This window comes from Podarcis liolepis, assembly GCF_965112155.1.
Source record: "Podarcis liolepis genome assembly, chromosome: 6".
NCBI lineage: Eukaryota > Metazoa > Chordata > Lepidosauria > Squamata > Lacertidae > Podarcis > Podarcis liolepis.
This window is the reverse complement of record NC_139559.1, coordinates 51,382,375-51,410,156: the sequence shown is the minus strand read 5'-3', so window position 1 is coordinate 51,410,156 and position 27,782 is coordinate 51,382,375. Positions and strand designations below refer to the sequence as shown.

Below are 27,782 nucleotides of genomic sequence, written 5' to 3'. Positions count from 1 at the left end.
AGGAGAAATGTTCATTCTTCAGCGAATATTGTAAGCTGAATTGGAGGTCACTGCTGCAAAGGAGAGCAAGTTTTCCATTTTTCTTATTTTAAGAAAATACATTTTATAAATATCTATATCCTTTCTATCCCAAATGATCTGCAAGTAATGTTGACATTTATTTTATTTTTTTTTATTGGGGACGACGACACAAAAGTATATTAAAACTATGCAATTACAGTGCCAGTAGCAATACCCTTTTAGAGCAGTGGTGGCAAACCTTTGGAGTGTTGGACTCCAAGTCCCATCATCTCCAGCCAACTTAGGATGATATGTGTTGCAGTCCTGCAACATACAGAAGGCTACCAATGCCCCATCCCTGCTTTAAAAGGGCCGAAAAGGGAATCATATTCAAAATTTAATAGGAGAAACACACACACTTCCCAGTATCTACCTGACAAGTGATACCATTATTCCTGGGGAGGGGAGCTTGGAGGGGCTTAAATAGAGACACAATTTGAAGGAAAGATACCAGCATCCCTGCAACCAGAGATGTAAAAAGTTACAGACGCCAAGCCACTAGAGGGCGCTTCAGCACTTTAGTAAGTGAATCATAAGAGCCAAGGCACTCCTCATCAGGGTGTAGTAGACAATCAGCAACTTTGAAAGAGTTTGGCTAATAGGCCGTATTCTAACCCTACAGTATATGCAGGGAGACAGGAACATGGACACAGGGAGATCTGCAGGGTCCAATATGTCGCCCACACCACAGCAGCACACATTGAAACATATTCCCGAGCTGTGCCGTTTTCATCCAGAATCGAGGGACAAAAGACAAGGTTTTCGTTTCTCCACACCAGTTGTGCCACCTTCCTATAGGGCAGGCAGAGGTACAGAGTCATTTTCTTATTCATGACCACAACTGGCAAGCTACTCACCATGCAAATGAGACATTTATAGCGGTCCCCACGGGAAAGCTGCCTTTCTAATTCGCGGACACGAGCCTTTAGCGCCTCAAACGTTGTCACTGCTGAGTCTTCTGTAATCCTAAAATAGATGAGAAAGTCAGGGCTGGCTGAATTCTTAAGAGGGGGAAAAATCACCGATTTCATATGTGCCAAATGTTGTAGAGCAAAGCCACATGATGGCAGCTTGCATGTTGGTTCCTGGTAAAAGTAACTCAAGAAATAGAATCAAAGCAGCAGAGACTGCCTGAGGCTTGAGAATCAACTTTAGCCACCAGGTTTAAGAACAAAGGTCAAGGAGCAGGGTACAGAATACACGAACCCAGTCCTAGTGGATCAATGCCATATAGTATTTCCAGAGGAGGTGAGAGAGCATGAGAGCATGCATGATCACAAACTAATTCGTTCTGGAGGTTCGTTCTTAACCTGAAACTGTTCTTAACCTGAGGTACCACTTTAGCTAATGGGGCCTCCCACCGCCGCCACACGATTTTTCTTCTCATCCTGAAGCAAAGTTCTTAACCCAAGGTACTATTTCTGGGTTAGCAGAGTCTGTAAACTGAAGCGTTTGTAACCCAATGTACCACTGTATTGAAATTGTGTTGGTCCCTTTTCCAAGAGGACCGAGCAAGATGATGCCAAATTAACATAAACGAGGGGGACGGGCACATCTGAAAGTGTAGTGTTGTGCAACGCCTGCAACATACCCATGGGGTATGCAATAGAAAAAAGGCTGAGGGAAAGCAGCAAGATCCCAGATGCCCCCATGAAGCTTGAACACTGGAATGTTCTAGCTAAGGGGACGTAGCTGTAACAAGAAGTTTTAGTTTGCGCAACTCGGCTATTAGCATTAAAATCTCTGCCACATTTTGACAATGCATAGAAAAAGCAACCCATATATTATATCAGTAACTGCAAACCTTGCAGAAGCATCCAAACCCAAATATAGCAATTAGAATGAAGGAAACGAAATAAACCGGATAAATTGACATTTATGCCACACAAAACAATTATGTTTCTTTAGTCTAGCATTTCATTTTCTCTCTCCTCAAAACAGCCACTGCCCTGTCAACCGGGGAATATTATAAATCAAGTTGTGAATGATGACAGAGAGCCAAGCAACCACAGATTACTCTGTTACTTGAGTACACATACAGCCTAAGAAGTGCAAATACCCATTCTGGTGGGAACTAAGTGCATGGCTTGGGCATAGACTCCAGGAGAAACCAACCAACCTCTATAGCCAAACAGGATCCTTATCTTAGATACTAACAGCAAACTCATAGTCCAAGTGTAGATTCAAAGTGCAGACAAAATGGCAGTAGAGGGAGGCATCAGAAGACTTGGGAAACCCCAATGTTTGCCGAGGTACAAAAACGTAGACCTGAGAAACAAAGTGGAAACCTTGGAAGAACAACCCAATGATGATGGTGTATGACCAGTGCACCTGGCATGGCTCACCAACTGTGTGACTGGGTGGGGGTGTTGAAAAGACGGAAGAAGGATAACGGAGTATCCTAGAAAATTGTGTGGTTGGCTGGAAAGCTGGAACCTTGAACAGGAGCATTCCACACTGCTACATTTTGTTGCAGATACCAATTGTTCCATTCTGTTTGCTACTTTAACAAATGTAGCTCTCAGTACAGTCATACCTCGGGTTGAATGTGCTTCGGGTTGAGCGCGTTCGAGTTGTGCTCCGCGGCAACCCGGAAGTAACGGAGCACGTTACTTCCGGGTTTCGCCGCTCGCGCAGACACTCAAAATGACGTCGCGTATACATGCGCGGAAGCAGCAAAATGCAACCCGCGCACATGCATCGTTGCGGCTTATGTTGCGTTCAGGATGCGAACGGGACTCCGGAACGGATCCCGTTCGCATCCCGAGGTACCACTGTACCAGAATTGGGTGAGCCAGGGGTCCTCAACCCTTTTCAGCAGGGGGCCGGTCCACTGTCCCTCAGACCTTGTGGGGGGCTGGACTATTTTTTTTGGGGGGGGAGGAATGAACGAGGGACGATGAGCAGCACGTGAAAGGACTCCAGAGAGGGGCTGCTTCAAATGGAGTCCGCTCGAGAGGGGCGCTCAGCCAACTGCGACTCCTGTGTCTTGTGAGCGGTGGTGGTGGGAAGATGAGTGGTGCATGAAAGGGCTCCAGAGAGGGGCTGCCACCAACAAAGCACAGCCCCCCTTCCTCCTCTAGGCAGGGTGGGGAGAAGCCAGGAGGGAGGGAGGAGGTGCCACCGCCACCATGTGAGGGAGAGGGAGAGAGGGGGAAAGAACACACACGCTGGAAATCCACGCAGTGATTCCTGGACCATCCGTGGGCTGGATTTAGAAGACAATTGGGCCTGATCTGGCCCACAGGCCTTAGTCTGCCGACCCATGGGGTAGGCTAAGCCATGATTTCAAGTATCAAGAGCAAAGACATCTAGCAGGAACAATACTATAACATAGCTTAGGCCAGCTCACCTCTCCAGGAATCTAAGTAAGATATCTGAAACCAATGTTATTTGGTGATGGTGATGATACTTGTATACTGCTTCATTCAAGGATAACAGGGTGGTTTACCATATAAAAGCACAAGAATACATTCCATAGTAACAAACAAAAACAATTACTATTCCATCCAGTTTAAAAGGCTGTAGATTATTTAATTAGCCAAAGGTCTGGAAGAAGAAGAATGTTCTTGCTTGGCACCTAAAGATATGTAATGAAGGTGCCAGGTGAGTGTCCCTGTGGAGAGCATTCCACAAGTGGGGAGCCACTAAGGAAACGAGCAACTGATAGCCAGGTGAGTTGGGCAGCAACTCCAATCATAACAAACCACACTACCAACCAACAGAAATTAGACCTTGGTCAGGAAGAGGCAGGCAATGACATGAAATGGTTTGTTTATAGGAGTCTAATGGGCTTCCCCTCGCTGGACAGTTTGTGAAAGTCTCTCAGATGATCATCCCTGTCCAGTGATAAACGAATGAATCAGAGAAGGAGGCAGAATAGAGGCATAAGCAACAACACTCAGTGCCTGCCCAATACAATGGCCAATCAATAGTGAGGCTGTAGATCAGGGTGTTAGTTAGCTGGAAAATTACTGCATTGCCACATGCGTCACGCTGGAGGGATCCTGGACAATCAATGAGGGAGGTATTGATTTAGTTATTATCACTTCATATGCTCCAGACATTGTTAAATATACATTTATTAACAAAGCTGAGAAGGGGACATAGAGTAAGCCTGAAAAAGTACTAACTCTACTCCAGCTCAGCCAGCACACCACAGTCCACATAGCTGCCCCAGCATGGAAGGTTCAGTCAGGCTTTAACATGGCAGAATAAGTAACTGGCTTCAGAAAGAGACTATCCCTTCATTCCCACTGCAGGAATGGCCAGTTAATGCTGCCAGCTTTCTTTATCATATTCAGAAGTGTTTTATTCCTTTATTGCAGGGGTGGGAAACCTCCCGCCTGGGAACCCTCTCTAGGCCACAGCCCTCACCACCCCTGCTAGCTGGAATTCGTCCATGAACTCTGATTATGTCTCTTGCTTGCCTGGATGGAGGACAGAGGTAGTTGTGAGAGTTTGTGTAGAAATTAGCCTACTGTACACACCCCAGGAAGATTGCCTGGAAGGGAATCTGGGCCTCTGGCAGAAGAAGTTGGAAAAGAGAGGGCAGAAACAGGCAGGACTTTGTGAGGGGAGACGGAAGACTCCAAGAACAGAGAGACACCAAAATGGGAAGGAAGGAAACTTAAAACCTATCAAACGAAATATATTAAATTTTTAGCCTGTGAGAATTGTCTCACACCAGAAGTTGGGACTGAATCAAATGAGGAATGTCAAGCACTAGAGCAGAATCATAGAATAAAATACCTCCACCCCACTCCCAAACCTAATGTACAGAGGACGACGCAACAGGCTGTTTACCTTATTCTGCCTTGGTGTGCCGCTGGGAGAAAAACAAAACATAAAATAACCAAAAGGGAAAGTTTTGCTACTTCCACAAATCTGCAGGTCTAGCAACTCAGAAAGGGCCATGACCACAGTGCCCCTCTAATTATTATTTGTTCTTCTTAACCAGGGTCTGATATGAGCACGTGTGTGTGCGTGTGTGTGTGTGTGTGTGTGTGTGTGTGTGTGTGTGTGTGTGCTGTCTCATTGTTGTAGTCTTCTTCCCAGTTTTGCTTCAAAAAATTCCCTTCCCATCTTCCCTCTCCAGTTTATTTCAACAGAATACAAATTTCCTTCCTCTTCATAAATAGTCACACTGTACATAACATTCCATAAATTTTATAGCCCTGCTGTTTATATGTCCCTTGTAAAACACATTTAGAACTGATTATATCCAACACCAATAAAACTTCATAGGCTACTTCCGACACCTGAAATCTTGGACCTTTCGCTCTTTACACAATCATTTATTTTGGTGTTCAGGAGTCTAAGAATTCAGGCAAAATTCAGGTTTTCTCATACAACCCACAGGCTCTTGTTCTTTCTAGCGGCGAGAAATAGATGCTAAGATACAGGACTGTTTCCTGGAACTTTATGTTAAATAAAAGATATGCATCCAAAGCAACCCTCCGCCAAAAGAAAGTATTGTTCACAATAAAATTATGAGATGATGAACTGCTTTTGAGCAGAGATGCACAATAGATTGTCATTTCCAGAATAAGTGGGGGCATAAACCTGTGAGAGAAAAATCAGTCAACCTGTAATGCAACACTAAGGGACAGTACATCTATGTGGGAAAGTGGCATACAAAATTAATGTAGTAGTAGCAACAATTAGTAAACTACTGACACACACTACTAGATGTCCCTACAGCTGAATCACATGCACACATAGCTGTCAACTTTTCCCCCTTTTTAAGGGAAATTCCCTTATTCCGAATAGGATTCCTCACAAGAAAAGGGAAAAGTTGACAGCTATGCATGCACAAGGACAAATGTGCTAGAAAATATGCCTGGTGGAGAATTGGTAAAAACTATTTCCAGAGGAGTAATATCGTTAGGCTGCTGCAACAAAAAGTCAGGGCAGGATCCACCTAAGGAGCCCTGTCACAGAAGGGCTTCCGCTTGTGCAGTATCTTCATCGCCCCGCCATAAAAAAATGGCTGGAGGGTGGTTCAGGAGAACCTCCAGAACTGTGCACAGGGGCACAACCCTACTGCCTCCTCGATACTTTCATTTCTTTACTGGCTGGGCTTGTAACTATTTGTGTTGAAAAGTGCCTGGGTTTTTCATTTTGATCCCTCAGATTTGCACAAAATCAGAAAACTACACCATGCAAAGGAAATTGGCAACTTGCCCCAATCATTTCATGTAAGCCAAGCCAAGCAGTCATGTATTTCCCAAAAAGTATTCAAAAGCACAAAGGTAATTAAGGTGTCTCTCTGGGAAATGTGACAGGGGCTCTTATGTCTCCCTTCAAAGGAGAATGGGGAATTTTTAAAAGCTGGGCTGCTCCAGTTTGTTTCTCTGCTCCCTCTATCTGGGATCAAAGTCAAATCTTTGTCAGGACCACTCAGTGAAGCAAAACATCCTCACTGCCTACTCTGCCTAAGTGGCATAAGTGATCCCAGGATTTAACCATTAACTGGACACCTCCATTTCCTCTTTTTTCTGGAGTGATCAACAACCCCAAAAGGGTGTGTCTGCAGCAGCATTACCAGGTACTTGGAGACCAAGAAGAATCTACTCCTTCTTTACTTGCACCACCAAAGCACATTAAATATTTCTACATCATTTATACTGACAAGCAGTCTGAAAAGTGTGTGCTGAGAATTTAAAATTGCCTTAATTTCTTTTCCAGCATGTTAGAGTGACTCAGCAACTTAGCCTTTTATAGATATTATTTTTTTCTTTTAATCCCTCAGTTTTGCACAAAACAAGCAAACAAGGTGCAAGTGCACACATGCCCTCTTGGTACTTAACTGGCATAACAGAATCAACAAAGTGGAAGGCAGTGGCAAACACAAAAGAGAATGTATGAATGAGAAAGACCAAAGTTTCTCCTCACATACAAATTAAAATAGGTGTGGATTACTCCAGTCTAATTCAAATGGGGGAAAGTGGATTAACAGCTAAATTATCGAATTGAGGTGAAATGACAAAATTCCCCATTATTTTCTTACAACAAAGGAGCTGGCTTTCCGGCTGCAGACAGAAATGTCTTCAGTTATGTATCTTTTTAGACGAACCTCTCTGAAAAAGGCTGACTTGGAATTCTGTGCAGGAATGCTGCCTCTATTGAGGAATTGGCAGGGATGCTAATATATTGTTCTCCGAGAGGAGTGTCCTCCCATCTTGATAATAGTGCATTTCTGTAGTACAATATATTAAGAATGCTGTTCACCTGTACTTTCAGTGGGTGACTTAGTTTGGCAACATGCCCTAGCTCCTGGTTGCCAAGTTATGAATAATGTAGTGTTCTGTGGCCTAATTTCCATGTTCTAAGCTGAAAATTTGGAAGAAGTTGCATGCAAGGGTGCGCGTCTGCAAAGCAGAGGCCCTCTGCGTCACAAGTGCCTCTATTTTATACTTGCTTGCACAATTTGTTAATGCCACCAGCTGCTTGCCAAGTTTGGAGTTCTGTTAACTAATTTAATCTTCATGCAAAGCAAACATGTTGCGTTGCTCTACTCCGCAGAGGAATTATTCTTCTTACACTTGCATGCTCTATCACAGTGGCATGGAGGGGAAGCTTACTGCCACAAGAAGGCATTCTAAGCTACATTTAGCTAGGACCTGGTAACGATTCCCCAAAGATTTTCCCTACAGAAGAATTCATTATGCTGCTTTCACGCCCCCCATCCCTTCACTGACATGGAGCCCAAAATGTCTCTGCAGAACCAGAGAGTGAGTCCGGGAGTTGGCACTCGGCCTTCTCTGCCTCCGGGACTCACGTGCCTGGCCCCATCAAACTGCAGACAGATGGCACCAACAATCAATGAAAGCAGTAAGAAGTTTCCGAGTCAGCACGATTAGAAGAATCAGCAGGGATGTGGAGATCTGTTAGCCACCGAGAAGGATTTTTGTTAATTTATTTCAGGAGGAGGGTACCGAAAGGCTAAGCTTGCACTGAAGTTCTTATGCATAATCCGGGCAATCATGCATCTACAAGATAGTTGGCAAACAACTAACTCTAAATTTGACAAGCAGCTGGTGACCAGAAGTGCCTGTTCCACTTTGTGTGCGTGTTGCTTCATAGGAACTCTGTAATTGTGTTCTTCCCTACTTTAAAAACAAAAAAGAAGGGTAGAGACATGCATTGAATAACTTGAAATCATTCACAGAACTAAATAACTGAATAAATGTAAGTAAAAATGTTCATAAAATGGGCAGGCATTACCGCAGGAGGAAAGGGCAGTGTTGCTGGTGTCTATCACCTTGAAAAACAATTGAACTCTTACATAAACTTCTGCATTTCAGTGCTACACGATGGGAACATTTGTTCTCTAGCAAATTAAAATCTAAAGAAAAAAGGCCACAAAATAACAGGAATGAAAGATAAGGACTTGTGCTGCTCACCACCAGCAATTATCAAGGGTATTTTATATCTGAAGCACTAGCGGTGCAGAAAAAATGACTGCCTATTTTCATTGAATGATGAGGAAATGCAATTTCCCAACAAGAGAAGTACTACTTTGAGGAAATGCATCTAAATCCTGCACAACGGCTTAATTTTTTTTGCACAGAGACCCATATCAGAAGAGACATCAACTTGCTCTCCTGACAGCTACCTCTGAGGAAGAAGGAAGGCTGCCACCAGACTGCTCTATTATTGCTATGTTGAGAGTTGTGCATGGAGACAGACAACACCCAAATAATCAACAAAAGCCTTTCTATTAAGATGAAGCTTGTGCTCTTATTATTCTTAAATATGAACCACTGAAAGGGAGAAGATCTGAGCAAAACTCCAGTAACCACCTTATACCAAGCTAAAGTTGGATGTGCAAGGCAGAGATGAATGGTGCAGATTTCAATGGCCTGAAAATTTGAGATTTCTGCAAAAAACAGCACACTTCTAGCCCTTAGGAAGCTGCCTTTTAATAGGAGAGGGGCAAAATATAGTAAAACTAAGGCCACATTAATTTTGGTGATAGTAACAGACACACATTTTTTTGGAGCCAGTGTAAATTTACATGGTAAAAATGTTAATTTACAATGCTTCACTAAAAAAAACCCCACAACTCTGCATGTTTTGCTTCATCACATTTATCCTCAAATGGGAAGAGAATGGGCAGCTACAACACAAGAGATCAGAATGGAACAGGACTCCACCAGTTTGACCTTTTCCTCCCTTAATTTGAGCTCTGTGTGCATGCGTTCTTGGGCTGCAATAGTGCTGTATCTGGCTGTAACATTAACTAAATCATAGGTTAGTGGTATGTGAACAAGCCTCAGGTTTATGAGTTCCCCCTTCCCCACCTTCCTTTTCTGGCATGACTGCAAGGAGCAGTTTGGAAGCCTCGACTTCCTTTTTATCCAAACTGTTATTATTTTCCCAAACAAGCCAAGTTAAAATCTTAGTTTCTGATCCTCACCTGTTTGGAACCTCAGACCCATGGGCCAAATGTAGCCCTCCAGGCATATTTACCCAGCTCTCAGGAGTTTTCCCAAGGCTACATCCCTTACCAACTGTGCTCACACCCTCCTTGAGTGCTTCTGCCTGGGTGGAATGTGCTCTTGCTTGCTTACCTGGATAGAGGGGTGTCTGTGGTGTGTATAGAAACCTCAGACTTCCATGCAGTAGGAATGTCGCCTACTGTACAAAAGTAAGAGATGCAGCTGTTACTTTTGCATCTTGCCCTGCCCACTCACTTTTGGGGGAAATGTTCTCACCCCCAGGTTTAAACCAATCGCAGTTTACCCTGGTTTGGATGAAATGGCAGGTCACAGCTAGGTGGAAGAAAGAAGTGGGTGCTTCTGATCTTCTCATTGCTGTGCTAGAAGGGAGCAGAGTTGTGCAGACTTCTGAGCCAGGATATAAGAATAGATATCATACAATGCAAGGAAAGGACATGCGATTCATGCAGCTCAGAGCTTCTTTTTTAGTGTTCATTCTGTCTCTTGGGTACCATTTTCTGCTGTCAGATATGCAATCTGCCCCTGTACTGGCATGGAAGGCTGTCAGAGGAAACAGCAACTTATATGGCCAAGATTCAGAACTGAGCCCATCATCTTAAGTTACGCTGTGGTCATGTACAACACACAAATCCTATACTGAAGCACACAAATCATTTTAAGGTGCTGTATACACTTGATGGAATACTTGCCCCAAAGAGCTTATTATAAACTTTACAAGGGAGCAAAACTGAAACACTGCAAGTTATGATGACTAATTTGTTACTGGTTGTTGTTAAGAGGCAATGGCCAATTTTAGGGACAGGTTTTTGTACTTGTATGACACGGCTCAAGGTTCCCAAGGTGTAATTTAGTTCTTCAGGGGAAACTAGTTGTATTTTCTAACCTCTGGTTTCCCTTACCTGTAGGCTAACTCCAGTATTTCACAGAGAATCATCATCCATCTAACTGAAATACTCTCCAACGGCCCATCAGCCTTGCCTTCTCTTTGAAATAGCCCAGCTGAGCACTGCACAGACTGTGATTTTTCCCCCTTCTAAGATGTCTTACTCACTCCATAAGCTCAAGACTGACAGTCGAATTTCACACTGTGATAGCCCCCCATCGATTTTTCACTTGCAGGGAGCAACTCTACAAATTAAAGTTAACAGCATTGTTGAAACTTTGAAATAACGGAGGGGGGAAAATAGGATCGAAAAGATACCTGAACGCCAGGGGTTCAATGTGTTTGGGGGAGAGGGAGGAAAATCCAAAAGTGAAGGGCATTTCCAGACAATTAAAACCTTTTGAAAGGGAATTCCTTTGAATAAATGAAATCATATCAAAAGATCCACAAAATGTAAAGGTATTGCTGTAGGGGAGGTGGACTGATAGGCAGCTTTGCAAAAATACATGAAGACTCTTGTACTTTGAGAAATACAATTCCGAAATGTACAATGCCTGAAAATAACAATAGAATAAGAGTAAAATACACGTCAAGTCCACAAAACATGGGTTGGGAGTGGAATGCCACTTGCCACTAGCAGTGTCATACAGTCTACTTTATTTTTAAATCCTGTGCACCTGTTTGCATTCTCAACCGACTGCTTGAACCTCTACTCTGGCCATAGTCCATCTAAACCCTAAATACTCCCAATACAATCAACTTCAGTAAGTACTGTGGAACATGCATGGAGCGACATTAGATTCCCACAGAAATTATGATTACAGTAGTGGTCTCCAGGAATAGAGATGCCAGGGAAATCCATAGTTCTGGAACTCGTATGGATAGAAGTTTTGGAGGGTTTGAATCTGACCAAAGAAGAAGTGAGCCTTAGGAGACTTGAATTATTCTCAAACTCAGACTAGAATCCAAGCTAAAGAATTCTCAGTTTATTCCTTCCAACCCATTCCTCTGTACAATCCAGTCACCCACTTCCCCTTTAAATCTACTTATTGCTTGGGCCAGCAGGAAGTATTCCAGATGTAGGGTGAGGGAAGGGTGGCGCTCTCCAGTGCTTCATGCTCCATGTAACAGCACACCAGGTGCTGCAAAAGACCCTGGTGCAAGGGTGAGAACCTTTTTCAGCCTGAGGGCCGCATCCCTTCTGGGAAACCTTCCGGGGGTCACATGCCAGTGGTAGGCAGCAGCAGAGACAAAAGTGAGTGAAGGAACAAATGTACATTTTACCAATGTGCAGCAGTTTAGTTTCTAAACTCCCTCACTTTCTCCTCTCTATCCCCCATCCAGACAAGCATGAGTTCAAGGACACATTTTAGCAATTTTTTAAACTTAATTTGTTTAAATAAAACCAATAGCAAATACAAAGCATCTAATTCAAAAGGGGAGGATATAAAAGCAATATATCTATTATCAAAGGGTTACAACTTTCAGCTTAGTTCATACCATGAGGGTGATCCAACTTCTTCATTTTAATGTCTAATAACTATGTGCTAAAGAGCCCTAGCAAGGGGTGTGGGTGGGTGTGATTCACTTGTTTCTCTATTGCCCCTGAAAGTCTGCAGTGAAAGTCCTACTGCTTGTGCTACCTTGGAGAATTGATTTGGCCTCCCACACTAGGTGCCCTACTCTTCAGAAGTGCTGGAGTTTTTTCTCTCAAGTGGATCCCAAGGAAAACTGCAACTAAGAACTCAAAATGCTTTTGAGAAAGGTAAATGGGGTTGATCTCTTCCGTATGCTAGGCTAGAACTCTGCTTGAAGAGAAATTACAGCAGATGGTGTATTACACCATTAGTGTAAACCTACTCTGGGCTACCATGAAACTCCCCCCCCCCCAAATCATGAATAATTGCCCAAGTTTATAGGATGCCAAATCCTGTACCAGACACACTAGTAGCATCCACCTTTTTTTTTAACAGTAAAATAGTGTTGTCAGGGAACTGCCATCAGAGCATCAGGTGGTGGAGGGACTCAGGCAGGATGAAAGAGACTCAACTGCTGAAGCAGGGACCAGCAGGGGGAGGAGTGGGTCTCTGAGGGAATGCGAGCAGGAGGGAGGGCTCAGGGAGGCTTCCAGCGAGAACAGTGGGGAGGTATCGGAGTCTCCCATAGGGAGACCCACACCTCGCAGGAAACTGTCACGCCGTGAGTCCAGGAGACGCGTTTCCGTTAAGGAACTTCTTTGCTGGAAGCGCTTCCGCAGACAGCCACTGTCGGACTCTACTAGTGACTAGAGCAGACATGTCTGAGGAGCTCCGTCACACACGGAGGTTTGTGGGGTCGCACAAACTCTGAGGGAGCACGTTTTCACGCACAAGCAGCTAATCAAACCCTCACAGCAGTCCGACAGTCTTTGTACGCTGCCTGTGCAAGAGAAGGCATCATGAGCGAACCAACCGGAACCGGAGGAGCAGGTGCTGGAGCTGGTCCAAGCTTGGAAGATAGATACCGAGCGTTGGAGGTTCAACTGGCCCTGCAGACGGCGAGGTTGGAGGAGAGAAGGGCTCAGGATGCAGACAAGAAGGGGAGAGCCACGCAATTCCCCAGAAAGGTACCAGGATTGGTGCAGAAATTTGGGGGGGACCCCAAGGACTACCATGCTTTTAGGACAGAGATGCAATATGCCCTTAATGTGCAGTTCGATGAGTTCCCTGATGAGGAATCGCGAGTTGCTTTTGTAATTGGGCATCTTGAGAAAGGGGCTAGAGACTGGGTTCGACCCCTAATGGCAACGCACAATGACATACTAAAGGACACAATGAAGTTCTTTCGTGCAATGGATATCATGTTTTCCAGCGATATTGAGGAAGGGGTGGTGCGCAGACAGCTAATGGCTTGTAAGCAGGGAAGTCGATCTGTCCGTGAATATTGGACTGAGTTTACCATGCTGATTCACAGACTGAGTTGGGATTTATCGGCGGCACCCGTTCAAATGCTATTTGAAGAAGGTCTTTCTTCGGGGGTGAAAGACGAGCTGGCACGGAGCCCCAGGGCGGAGTCTATGGATCAGCTGACCAAATCTGCGCTGACCATAGGAGCGCGGCAGGAGGCAAGAGCCTTGGAGAGGCGGGAAGGGAGAGGGGAACGTTGGAAGGAGTTCCGCATTCCAGACATTCCTGAGCCAGCTTTCCCGCCGGCAGAGCCGATGGAAATCGGAACAGCGCGCGCGCGCGCATTTTCAAAAACCAGCGAGGGAGCTAAGAAGGAGGGAAAGGGCCCCCGGAAATGCTATCTCTGCCAACAGCCAGGCCACTTTGCCAGAGTCTGCCCCCAGAGGAAGGAATGGCAAGGGATGGTGGGAGCTGTTGAGGGGGGAGAAGAAGGGGGAGCGGAGCAGGTAAAAGCCAACGCCTGGTTGCCACAATTGGGGCACTGCAGCCAGGCCAAAGAGCAGTGAAAGTGCCCGTGCCAGAAGCTCCTCGACCTGCTCTAGTGATTGAAGTGTCGCTAGAGCTGCAGAATGGGCACCCCCTAAAAATAAAGGCGCTATTGGACTCAGGCAGCTCCTGCAATTTTATGAGCAAGGAGTTTGCTGCTGAACACCAGATACAGACCATCCCTTTAAGCAACCCCCTGCAGGTGACCACGATTGATGGCAGGGAGTTGTTGGGAGGAGGAGTCCGCTTGCAGACTGTCCCAATGATAATGAGGGTGGCAAGGCACACAGAACTGATAGCGTTTAATGTGGCCACCCTGGGAGGCGCTCCCATTATTTTGGGAATGAGCTGGCTAGCTCTACATGATCCGCTGGTTGGCTGGCATCAAAGAGTGGTGTCCTTTGGTTCAGCACATTGCCTAGAACACTGCAAAGGGGAGAAGGGTTCAGCAGGGGCCCAAGCCACCCTAGCAGGGACTGAAGTAATGGGGAAGGTGAAGGTACCACCACAGTATGCGGATCTCAGCGACGTGTTCAGCGAGAAGGAAGCTGACCAACTACCACCTCATAGACCCTTTGATTGTCAGATCAATTTACTCCCAGGAGCACAGCTTCCCGTGGGCAAGTTGTATGCCATGTCAGACAGGGAAATGCAGGAGTTGCGAGGGTTCATTGACAAGAACCTGAAGAGAGGCTTCATCAGAGAGTCCAAAGCAGCAGGGGGGAGCCCAGTGTTCTTTGTGGACAAAAAAAATGCGGACAAGCCGAGACTTGTATGTGATTTTAGGCGGCTGAATGCAGTGACTGAACCGGTGGCGTTCCCTATGCCCAGAATTGATGATATTTTGACCAGGGTGAGGAAGGGAAAGATTTTCACAAAGCTGGATCTAAGGGGGGCGTACAACCTGATACGCATAAGGAAAGGGGATGAATGGAAAACCACCATGTTTACCCCTTTGGGGGCGTTTGAATACCTCGTTATGCCATTTGGATTACAAGCAGGCTCCGCGTGTTTTCAATCTTTTATGAACCACGTGCTGGGCCCTTTGCTCTACAAGAACTGCGTTGCCTTTCTAGATGATGTGTTGGTGTATTCTGAGAATGAGGAGCAACATGTGAGAGACGTCAGAGAAGTGTTGAGCAGACTGCAAGCCAACAGGCTGTGGGTCAAACTGGAGAAGTGTCGGTTCCATACCAAGGAGGTGGAATTCCTGGGGTACCGCCTGTCAGACAAGGGATTGGCCATGGATCCCGGCAAGGTACAGGCAGTGCTGGAATGGAAAACACCCAAAACCAAGAAGGATGTGCAGAGGTTCCTAGGGTTTGGAAACTTTTATCGTAAGTTCATCCGCAACTTCGCCCATCTGACGGCGCCCATCACTGACTGTCTCAGCAGTAAAAAGAAGTTTGTATGGACGGCGGAGGCGGAGCGAGCGTTTGAGGAACTGAAAAGGGCCTTCGCCTCTGAAGAACAACTTCTGCATGTGGATTTACGAAAGAAGCTAAGGGTTGAAACAGACGCATCTGACAGAGCCATAGGGGCGGTGCTTCTTCTGCAGCCGGGGAAGGAGGAGTCAGAGTGGCGTCCGTGTGCCTTCTTCTCGCGGAAGCTGAACAAATCCGAGAGGAACTACACGGTGTACGACCGAGAACTGCTTGCTATTCATGAGGCGTTCCGGAGATGGAGGCATCTGCTAGTTGGTGCACAACATAAAGTGCAAGTGTGCACGGACCATAAAAATCTAGAGTACTGGAGAACGGCGCGAGTGCTCAACCAAAGGCAGTTGAGATGGGCCCAAGAGTTCTCCAAATTTAACTTTGAGATTTGTTATGTGCCAGGCCCAGAGAATGTTAGGGCGGACGCTCTCTCACGCAAACCTGAATATTTGGAGGGGGAGGGAGCACCCGAAGAAACCCATATCATTCCAGAGGACCGCTGGGTGTGTGGGGCGACTTTGGTGGGGCAAAGGGAATTGGTAGAGGGTACGGTGCAGGATGCATACGCCCAGGGGAAACTCAGGGATCTCAGAGGGGAGGAAGACAAATCCGGTGGTTTTGAGGAGAGAAATGGGGCATTGTATTATAAGGGAGCGTTATACATACCTGAAGGGGAATTGAGGGAGAAGGTACTCAAGCAGCTGCACGATAGCCCCACAGCAGGGCACTTTGGGCAACACAAAACCATGTGGCTGGTTACCAGGGAATTTTGGTGGCCCAAGGTCAGGGAAGATGTGCGGGAGTATGTGAGAGGGTGTGAACAATGCCAAAGAGCCAAGGGGGAGAGGCAGGCGCCGGCTGGTTTATTAGAACCACTGCCCACACCTGAGAGACCGTGGGAAGCAGTGGCAATAGATTTCATGACTGATCTGCCAAGGTCTAGAGGGAAAACAGCCATCATGGTTGTAGTAGACCTGTTAACTAAAATGGCCCACTTCATAGCCTGCTCACATGCGGTTACAGCAGAAGAAACCGCCAAATTGTTTGTAGAGAATGTGTTTAGGTTGCATGGCGCCCCCTTGAGGGTGGTTTCAGACCGAGGGAAACAATTTACTTCCAGGTTCTGGAGGAAGCTCATGAGCTTACTGCATGTAGAGGTTAATTTCTCGACGGCCCGTCATCCTGAAACCAACGGGCAGGCGGAAAGAGCAAATGGGGTTCTCCAACAATATTTGAGGTGTTATGTTAATGACAGAGAGAATGATTGGGTGGAGAAGTTGGCGTTGGCAGAATTTGCCTACAACAATGCAGAGAACGTGTCCACGGGGATGAGCCCCTTTTTGGCTAATCACGGGTGCCATCCCAGAGCCTTCCCAGGGGGGGAGGGGGAGAACTGGAGCGTCCCAGCTGCAGAACAGTTCGTGGAAGAAATGGAAGCGATCCATCGCCAGCTCCAACTCAATTTAAACAGGGCTAAGGAGGAATATAAGAGGCAGGCAGACAAAAACAGAAGGGAAGGTGAAAGCATCAGGGTGGGGGACCAGGTGTGGCTGTCAACCCAAGGGTTGCCATTCAAAGGAGGTTGTAAGAAATTAAGACCCAAAAGGCTGGGTCCGTTTGAAGTCATACAGCAGGTCAATCCAGTGGCTTTCAGGCTCCGGTTACCGAACCACATGAAGCTGCACCCAGTTTTTCACAGGTCGTTGCTGTCACCGTATAGAGGAGACAGTGAGGGGAGGGTCACTAGGGGACCAGCAATGGAGGAGAAGGAACACAGCTACCATGTAGCGGAGATCCTCGATTCCAGGTGGAAGGGAGATCAAGTAGAGTATTTGGTAATGTGGGAAGGGGAACCGGAGTCGGAAAACACCTGGGTTAGGGCAGAGGATGTCAATGACGAGGTTTTAATAGAGACTTTTCATCAGAGGTTCCCACGTAAACCTCAGCCTGTAGCGAGGTTCCGAAGGGAATACTTTGCCACCACCGACGAGGAAGAGGAGTTGGAGGGGTTCCCAGATTCTGAAGAGGAGGAGGATTCAGCTGGCCAGGACGACGATCGATGGAGAGAATTGTTCGAGACGTCAGAAGATGAGGAAGATTCGTTTCGGGGTTTTAGCCCTTCACCTCCCAGGGGGGAGGAATTGGGAGGGGGTGAGGGGGGCCCTGGAGGGGAGGTGGATGTCAGGGAACTGCCATCAGAGCATCAGGTGGTGGAGGGACTCAGGCAGGATGAAAGAGACTCAACTGCTGAAGCAGGGACCAGCAGGGGGAGGAGTGGGTCTCTGAGGGAATGCGAGCAGGAGGGAGGGCTCAGGGAGGCTTCCAGCGAGAACAGTGGGGAGGTATCGGAGTCTCCCATAGGGAGACCCACACCTCGCAGGAAACTGTCACGCCGTGAGTCCAGGAGACGCGTTTCCGTTAAGGAACTTCTTTGCTGGAAGCGCTTCCGCAGACAGCCACTGTCGGACTCTACTAGTGACTAGAGCAGACATGTCTGAGGAGCTCCGTCACACACGGAGGTTTGTGGGGTCGCACAAACTCTGAGGGAGCACGTTTTCACGCACAAGCAGCTAATCAAACCCTCACAAGTGTGAATGGCTTACTGTTGCCTTAAATTCTCCTCCAAACCCACAGATTCTTTTACATATGCCCTGAAGATGATTAATGCAGGAAGTAGTACTGAACAGTTAATGACCTTGGCTAACTGAGGCTTACATTTTGCAAACAGAGTCACAAACTCAACAGGCAACTGGGATTTCCAGATGTAAACAGCTATGCTTGTGGTGTTAGTGAATATTTATTTTTGGCATGTGTCTGCTTTTTCTGTATTTTAGCCTATTAATCCCAAAACATTTATGGGGAACTGCTTGCAGATAACATCTTGGGTAATTTTATATTAGCCAGTTTTCTGCTCTGAAACAACTTGCTGAATTAAGCACAAATATATCTCATGTAGGAAGCTGCCTTATAAAGAGTCAGGCCATTGGCCCGCTAGCTCAGGACTGCCTACATTGATTGGCAGTGGTTCTGCAGGGTTTCAAACGGGCTACTCCCAGACCTATCTGCGAGATGCCGGGGACTGAACCAAGGACCTTCTACATGCAAAGCAGATGCTCTTCCCCTGAGGCATGGCCCCATCCCCAGAGTTCTCTTAAAAATCTGCATTAACTCTGTGGCTTTCTAAGGCACACTTGGCAGCATCTGCCATGCTCCAGTGGCTGTGTCCTTTTAAACAGTAACAGTCCCTTTAAATAGTTTGCCTCATCTCATCCCCCACATCCATAATTTAAATGAACACATTGTTGTTGTTGTTTAGTTGTGTCCGACTTTTCGTGACCCCATGGACCAGAGCACACCAGGCACTCCTGTCTTCCACTGCCTCTCGCAGTTTGGTCAAAATAGCCAAAGTTTTATATTGAGACAAAATAATTACAGTTGTATACATCTGTTTAGCTGTATACAATTTATTCCATTTGTCCTATTTGGATATTTCCTGAGAACAGAATTTTGCTGAAATCTTGCAAGGGACTATAATATTAGCAAACAGAGAAGGCAATGTCTGGAAATATGGTATAAAGTGTGCAACAGAAGGAATGAGGTGGTCTTTAAGCTACAGAACAGTTTGAAAAGAGGGCAGGGACTTTCCCCACTCTTATTCTTCCACAGCAGGAACTTCTCTCGTTTCTGCCACGTACTTTAAATCAATCATCTGTTCTTCAAGCTAACGGTCCTCTATAGCTGCACCCCTGCCTGGAACAATTTCCCCATCATTTCAGTGGAGAAAGCCCAATTTTTCCACTGAATTCTACGATTCTATAAATGGCTCAGTTCCCTCTACTGACAGAATGGGAGCCCTAGGTCCTCATGAGACTCCCATCAGCACCTGAGTAGACAGATATCACCTGCAACATTTTTCATATCCTTAAAAGCTAGAAATGGGGTTTTGTTTTTAAACAATGTCATAGGAAGTTAGCTTCTGCAATTGTCAGACTATGAAAGCCAGAAAGTTGGTTTTATCTCAGGAGCCAAATTCTGGAACACCATTTCTATTCTTGTAGGATAATATGCCAAAGCTTAACTTTTGGAGTGGATTCGAGAAAATGGATTTGAGTAAAAAAGAAAGAAAGAAGAAGATTGTCACATGAGTGTACACACACACACTGACCTCCCTTTTCTAAAACCCTCTTCTAAACCAAACAAGCACCTTACCCAATCAACCATGAGGAGCATGAAGAGTTATATAAAGAAGATAATTATAAAGGGATTTAATGCTTGGCGAGCTCAAATTGCCAAGGCTTATGACAAAGGTAGCACACACGCTTGCTTAACTGGCCCAGTGCCCTGGCTTTGCTCTTATGTAAGCGACACAGCCGGAGCCGCATCCAAAATGAGATTTGTTTTATGGAAAAGAAGAGCGTGCCCCTTTGCTCTTGGGAACGGCAGCCGAGTCCCACCTCCCTCTAGTTTTGCTCCATTCCTGATTAATGATCTTGTCTGCCTGATTTATGACCCACCCTGACAGATTAGAGTTTCCTCTTCAACCGCCCCCCTCCCCCCCCCAACCTCAGAAGGCACAGCCACACTCCGCTGGAAATATTAGAGAATTATTAAATAAACATTCATACGTCATGTCTCTTCCCAACCTGAGCTCATCCTAGTCAACACTCGGCAGCCCTGGCCTGTTTGCTTTTCATGCTGACAACAAACAGCTGGAGTGATTCATGGAGAGGCTGGCTACAATGTTTCATGTCATATATCATGCTAGCAGGGCTCCCTGCCCCAACAGAGATAAACTGATCAAGCACAACGGGCTGGAATGAATTTATGACAACACAAAATTGAGGAAAACAAATGGGAGGTGACCCAGTGGGGCACTAACCCAGACTCTTTCCTTGGCCTGCAATCTAGTTTGGTGGCAGAAAGCAAAATTGAACATTGGCACTCTGAATTAAGAGGCTGGCTTCTTAACCCCAGGAAGCCTTGATTTCAAGATGGCACCAGGCAACGTGGCTCGCATCTTCAGGGAGGAGAAAATGAGCCGTTGCCGAGTTTGCAGCCTACACACAGGTGGGCTAGTTTTAGCACCACTGCTAAGATTCAGGGAGCAGTAATGCAGGAGGGAGGGCCGAAATGACAGAAAAGGTTGGCTGATCTAAGCAGATACTACTGAAAGAAGGAAAACATAACATCAAGTCTTAAACTAATTTAAAAGCTGTTGTAGAGGAGGAGGAGCAGAATTGTTCCTAGGCAGGAATTGTTTCTGATGGCAGAATAAGATGCAGTGGCGTTAGATTCCAAGAGGAAAGGCTTGGGGCAGGGATTCCAAGCTGAAGTTCAAGAGCCACTAATAGCTCTTGAGTAGTTTATTTTTCAGAAACTACAGGCCCAAATAATCCCAAAAGGCTTGCTCCTGCTCCATCCCCCTCCAATCATATATTGGTGAAGCATATGTTTTGCATGCAAAATATCCCAGGTTCAATCCCTGGCATTCAGTCCAAAGCCCTAGGGTTGCTGGCTGAGCTAGATGGACGCCTGACTCAGTAGAAGGAAGCATCCCATATTAAAAATGAGATGGATGGGAGTTGGAATAGTGGGAGGAAGGAGAAGCATGTTGGCCTAGGAATGAATGAATGGAGAGGCTATAGAGAAAGCTTGGGTGGAAAGGTGATGGTGGATGCTGTTGTGGAATGACAGAGAAACACCAAAAAAGACTGGGAAAGCTGTTTGGAAGAAAAAACAGAAGGAAAGCTGGTGGCTTGCAGCTGCTTCATTTTACCTCTGTGCTACTTTATGGTCTCAAAGTTTCATATACCAATGAATTGGGACAATTTTTCCAGTGGCAAGAATAGATGGAAGGAAACTGTTTGAGGAAGGATGAGACCCTGTGTACAAAGTATATGGCAGGATTATGGGTCAAAAAGCTTTCATCCATTATTATCAACTTTGCCAGATTAGTTCAGGATGAATGCTCAGAGGAATTAGCTCCTTTGCAGACACAGACTCCCTGTGGAGTTCTTCCACACAACCTCTATGTGCATTCACAAGGCCCCCAAGAAATGTTCCCCACTAGCCTCTTAACTTAAATCATAGAATCATATAATTGTAGAGTTGGAAGGGAATCTGAGGGTCATCTAGTTCAACCCCCTACAATGCAAGAATCTCAATTAAAGCACCAATGACAGGTGGCCATCCAACCTCTTCTTAAAAACCTCCAAGGAAGAAGAGTCCACCACCTTCTGAGGGAGTCTGTTCCACTGTCAAACAGCTCTTACCATCACAAAGTACTTACTGATGTTTAGGTGGACTCTCCTTTCCTATAACTTGAATCTATTGGTTTCGGTCCTATCATCTGGAGCAGGAGAAAACAAACTTGACCCATCTTCCATGTGACAGCCCTTTCAGTCCACCAATACCCTTACAAAGCAGTCCCACAAGAATTAACGAAGGAGCAAAACACTTGCCTTACTACAAGGTTCAGCTATTCACAACAACTTGAGCATCTGCCCATCAAGATAGTAGTTGCTGCTACAGCATTCTGTTTCTGACTTGCTGGACTAGCTTGCAGTCATTACTGACTGACTAGACTTGCTTAACCTGCTGCATGCTGGATTTCCTGAGTACAGAATAACTATTGTCAGGATGACTAGACTCTCCTTAAACTCTTGAATTCCCTAGCTGAGGCTTGGTTGCCCATCCAGATGGCTGAGCCACACTTGCACCTGTACAGCAAGGTCTAGCAGCATGTAATATATTCTCTGTGACTACAGAAGAAAGACTGACGTAAAGAAGAGATGGAGAAAAATAAGGTGACTGAGAGGTGGATATAGGTGGCTTACGTATAAAATGTTTGGTGCTTTGTGAAGAGATTATTCTTAAAAGGGGAATTAAAGATCTATGAAACATATTAAATAATAAAATAAATACAGTTTAAAAAGCACACAAGACAGACTATTGAGTCCCAGGTTGCATGTTGTTCAGGAGCCAAGGTGGATCCCAGGCACTGAAAGGTTCTTGTTTTAAGCTTAGCAAAACCTGAACCAGATGCTCTTGTTGCATGCCTGCGCTGGCTGTACAGCTCAGTAAACCCTTCCTAGCCCTGTTATTCTATCACTTCTGAATACATGCTCAAAGACTAGAAAAACCTGTTCGAACATCAACCAACAGTCACAACCAAAGCTGAATCCCACATGTTTCTCTACAGCTGAATATTTCATCCCACGCTGCTCTATTTAGTATCTTCTAGACTACAACCATTAGATATAAGCAATATCCTCATTAAAAAATAATCTAAAAATATATTAATTATATTACATATAGAAATCATCACATGCAGTTAAAGGGGAGGGGGGAGAGAGAAATCCTTGGTTTTTTTCTGGTCATAGCGATCCAGTTCAGATGCAACAACAAATCACAATTTTCCATTTTGACTGATCTGGGCCAATAGCAGCTTTCATATCAAATTCACACAAAAAATGAGATGAATGAGATACAAAGAAGAATCCATCAGCAAATACATTTCTCTTGCAGGGAGGTAAGTTGCTTGGCATGCAAGTGATTCAGCTACAAGCAGCCTGAAGCACACATTCCATTAACTTTCAACCCAAGTACATTAGCTCTGCGCCCAAACAAGGACAGTTTACTGTATTGTATTAGCTAATTAAAAATATACGCTCCATGCCTAGACTTTGTTTTGGAAAGGGAAGAGAAAATGAATGTCATTCTTATAAAAGTAGGATCAATAAAGAGAATCACTGCTAACTCCATTAACCATTGTTCTAAATGGACAGCCCAGCTGACACAGGTGATAAACCATGTGCTTCTAAACACTTTTTAAAATGCTAATCAGACATTACATGGAGCTTAACACACTAATCAATAATGCCCAGATTTAAAAGCAAAAATTAAAGTTATGAACAGAAGGAAGTGATCCCATGGAGAGCTCACCACAATCACCACCCAAAACAAGAAAAATGAAACCAATTTAGCTCTAGATTAAGAACCAGGAACTGGAGATGAATCAATTTAGCTAGCTGGACTGGGTCACCATACATCATGGCTTGGCAGTGCAGGTGAAAGCAGCCAGACAGTAAGAATAAAAGAACACCTTCCTTTCTGCAAGCCCCAAGGTCTGATCCCACTTATCAATTAATTTAACAGAGCCCACCCCTTCGCACACAACATTCTAGCTCCTTAACCATCACAACACAAACTATTTATCACACACAACTCCCGGAGGAGCAGGGACAGCACAGCTGGAACCTTTGCTTCTAAACATTTTGTTTTCTGTTCCCTTTGGAATTTAAGTCTCTAACTAAAAAGCAGTAACCCTTTACCACAAGGGATTTCTCATGAACCAAGAAATTGCTGTAAAGTGCAATAAATGGCATTTGGTTTTTACCTTCTTAAGAAAAGTAGCAGGTTGAGTATCCAAGTGTAATTTTTGACTTCTGAAGTCAAGAAGTTTTCAGTGCTCTCTACAAGGGGTCCTAACTTGTCACAAAGAGGAGGGTGCCATACTTTACAACTCTGAATTATAGCATGCACCACCTTGGAAAGAATGTGGGGTCTGCCAAGAGACACTGAATAAAGCTTTTAAAATTATCTGATCAAGATGACATCAACTGATCGTTCTGGAAAATGTCAAACCTCTGCTTGGGAGGCCAGGATCCGAGGGGAATAAGTGTTGGTAACTAATGCTATTGACACGGACTGCTGAAGAAGACTGAATTCTCCTGTCTCCTAAATAGAAGGCAGTATCAAAAGATTGCTAAGCAATAGGTGAAAAAATGGCAACAAGTAGCTAAATCCCTGCAAAGGAAGCTGGCATGCATTGGCAACCAACATTCATGCCTAATCAAATCATGAAATTCTCCTTTCACCCCTTTCTTGATTTCTGCCTCCAACGTCCTGAACAGCCTATAATCCTAGCTTTTAATTCCTAGGCACACAAATGCAGGAGGCTGAGGCAGGCAATATATTTCCTTCTGCATTTCATTTAAAATTGTAGCCCAATCTAGAGTGTTAATCTAGAAGAGCAGACATAGGGAACCAATGTCTCACCAGATGCTCTGGGACTACAACTTCCACCATCCCTGACCATTTGCCACCCCAGGTGGAAGTGATGGGAGTTAGGCGTAAAATAACATTTGGAGGGTCTCAGGATACCCATCTCTGCTTTGGACTACAATAACAGAGAATTCAACTCGACCCCCCCATCACCTTGTTCTGGTAGGTAATTGCCCTGAGACTTTGGGCTTGTTCACACAAATCACTGGCTAATAATCCTGTATGCACTGTGGGACATCGGAAACATGGTGCAGTCGTCTAAGGAACTTGCATCTATAGTCTCATATTTTTGTTCTCATAACCTTAGCCTATTTCTATGCTTAAGACTTCAATTTTGTCTCTGCTAATTAGGAGCATACAAAAATGACATAGGATATTACTGCACATAGCATTGCCTTGCTGCAAGGAGACAGTGCAGCATCATGTATCATCCTTAGGCTTGCCCCTGCACTTTGGTGAAGCAAAAGATCCAGTCCCATGTGACTCATCCCCAATGGAAATGAAGGTTAAGATAATCTTATTCTTTTCCAGAGGAAGGCCATATCAAGTAAAGCTTCTGAAAAATAACACATCCCAAGGGAAGGAAAAGGGCAGCACTTTGATACTGTTGAGAATTTAACACAAGGGGAAGATTTGCCATCATCCCTCTAAAGCTGTAGAAACTACAATAGGGACTTAGAAACGAAATATAAAATCATCCTTCCACTTTTAGAGCCAACAAACAAAATTCCTCCATCCTACAGATGGGGAATTCCTATGAAGAATGAAAAACAAGCAAAAATGGGGGGACGGGACCTATCTGACTTTCAGCTAGGGGAGAGATAATACTGTGTGTGAGTTTAAAAGCTGGATATGTTTCGCATGAGAAACATGTGGAACTACACAAGGAAAGCCATAAGCAGCATGTCAGTGCTATAGTGATGCCCCTTTGATAGAAAGCTCCTGGCAGTCTCTTTTGCCTCCCTAACAAAGACAGACATTCCTGAGCCATACTCACTTTTCTATGTCACTATTCTTGCAGGTCTTTTGCATAGGCTCCTGTTTACTGCTCTCTCCGTTACTCGTTGATGGCATTTCTGCAAAAGTAAGGAAGAGCCCAGATCAGTGAAGGGAAATGTTTATTCACAAAAAGTCAGAGAAACCAAATAGTTAGTGAATTGTTCTAGTGCTGGTTCCCAAGAAGAAACTACCAATAACATGCTGGAGTGTCCAAGTGACAAGTACTGTTGTATCACTCAAGATGCATTCATGACTTGCCAAGTATGGCAGACCTGCAGAACTCATAGCCCACAAAGTAGTTCTGGAATTGATAGGGCCATGGATTACTCAAAGCAAATAATGAGGCTGGGATGCCAAATTATGACAAATTGCAGCAATCCATCAATTTCCTGCTTTACATTGGCAACTGTTCACCCAAAACCGAAGCACTCGGAATTGCGAACAGTTTTCAAACCAGTTAGACACAAAGGATCCACTTCAACTTCCTTGAGCAATTCTCGTGAAATCGATTCGGTAAATGGCTTGTATGTGCAATTTGTTCTTTGTCAATGCTGTGAATTGCAGTTAGGATTCTGGAGGTTTTCTATTCAAGGGGTTTTCTGGAAGAAACATGTGTTTACAGGCCAGACAGGTTTACCCACAGATAGGAATCAAAGTAACGCCATTTCTGCAGTCAGAAGAGGCAGAGAATTTTCTCACAAGCTTTTTGAAATCATGAGGGGAGGAGCACTGTTTCCAGAGGAAGAATTGTGAGAAGAGAGAGACTGTTTGCCATCAGGGGGCAGCTGGTTTTGATCTACAGGTGCAGTTGCTGCCTCACTTCCATCCCCAGGAACCTTCAGAAAGGAGTTGCTGCCAGGGGCATTATGTGTAGGTGTATTTTAATGTGCTGAATAGCGTGAAAGTCGTGGGGTTGTGGAGAGTGTGTGTATAAACTTAAGTGTGCCTAGTTTATTTTTTGGGGTTGCTATTTTGTTAATGTTATTGTTTTACAGATTATAAATTCTGTATTAATTTTTAATCATATACTATGACTTTTGCTTTACCTGTGATGTTTAGCTTATTTTTTAGTTGTTGCTGTGTTAAGAGTGTTTTATAGATTATAATTGTTTCATTGATTATTTGTTAATTATTCTATATGATTTATGCTGTATTTGTGATGTTCCATTATGTTCTACTATGTTGCTGTTATTTATTGTTTGTAAGCTGCTTTGGGATTCATTTGAATGAAAAGCAGCACAGAAATATAATAAATCAAAATCATTGCAGGACAGCTAGCATCGGATCTTCTCAGGAGTTTAACTGGAATTGAACTCTACTTGCACAGTATTGTCCCAATTCCTGAGCTAATTTCCATAGTGATAATATTTTATTCTTTACTACCATGGATAAAGAAAATGGTGTGAAATCACAAACAAGAATGTGGAATCACACAGAAAAAATCCCCAGAAGATAATGATCACCAAAATTATTTAAAATATCCCTCTACTCCAAATGCAGAATACTTCCTCCCCATCAATACATACTGCCTGGGAACTTCCAGCCATACTTTCTATTAGCACCCCATCTTTTTTTAACCTGTATGTAAATGTCACTTGTCAATAGTTCTAGCAACCAAGATGCAATATCAGAGAGAGACAGAGAGAAAGAGAGAGAGAGAGAGAGAGAGAGAGAGAGAGAGAGAGAGAGAGAGTGGGATTTGGACTATGGACACCCTAGTCATCAAGCTCCTAGAAGTGCAATTTCTCTCAAAAACTGAAATATCTCACTGGGTTGAGAGAATAAAAATGGTGGGACTTCGTGAACGCTGCCCTGTTTATGCCTTAAAATAAATATTTTACATTTCTTATGAAAAGTTTTATCCTGTTCTTCAGTCCAGTGCTTCTAAGCAGTTACCAGAAAGAAAAGAAAACAATTCATATAAAGATCATGTATCTAAAATGCAGAATATGAACAGAAGCCAGATAAAAGTATTGCATTAAAAGGGTGAACAACCAAAAGACATGGAAAATTAAAAGGATATCTCAAAAGGCACTGAAACTGCATCAGACCCAGAGCCAGATGAACCTTCTTGGGCAGGCATTTCAAAGTTAAAATCCCAGAACTGAAAAGGTCTTATCCACCTTACCTCTGAAGGCTTCTGAGAAATATATTAATGGCTGATCATATACAAAGAAACAAATACTGTGACACTGGCATGCATATCTATAGAAGGCAAAAAAGCAGGGGGCGGGATTTGCTATCTCAGAATGCATAATAACCTCAAACACAATTATGGTAATAAGTGGAAGAACTTTCATGTCTCTCAAATCATCCTCCAAACCAAGAGGAATAAGAATGCATTGCAGGCTAGTCACAGGATTCAAAGCCAGAAAATCATATTCAAACTTCGTGTAACTTGGGTTATATTCCAGAACACTCTGGGGGCATTTAGCAGAAG

General features: G+C 44.5%; 1 protein-coding gene and 1 long non-coding RNA gene across 15 annotated transcripts in view; one reads left to right on the top strand and one right to left on the bottom strand.

The window, feature by feature from the left end:
- The window catches only part of LOC310709752, a 43,015-nt gene extending 20,965 nt beyond the window's left edge, over positions 1-22,050 (top strand). Inside the window, exon 2 of the long non-coding RNA XR_014527675.1 lies at positions 21,953-22,050. This is a non-coding gene — a long non-coding RNA (uncharacterized lncRNA). The remainder of the gene's footprint in view (positions 1-21,952) is intronic.
- RNF220 (ring finger protein 220) overlaps positions 1-27,782 on the bottom strand; it is a 326,551-nt gene that overhangs the window by 15,447 nt on the left and 283,322 nt on the right. For all 14 annotated transcript variants that reach the window (XM_083509604.1, XM_083509606.1, XM_083509608.1 and 11 more), the window contains 2 exons: positions 25,341-25,419; positions 918-1,026 (listed from right to left, as the gene is read on the bottom strand). In XM_083509604.1, the coding sequence (XP_083365730.1) occupies positions 918-1,026; positions 25,341-25,419 (188 nt within the window). The remainder of the gene's footprint in view (positions 1-917; positions 1,027-25,340; positions 25,420-27,782) is intronic.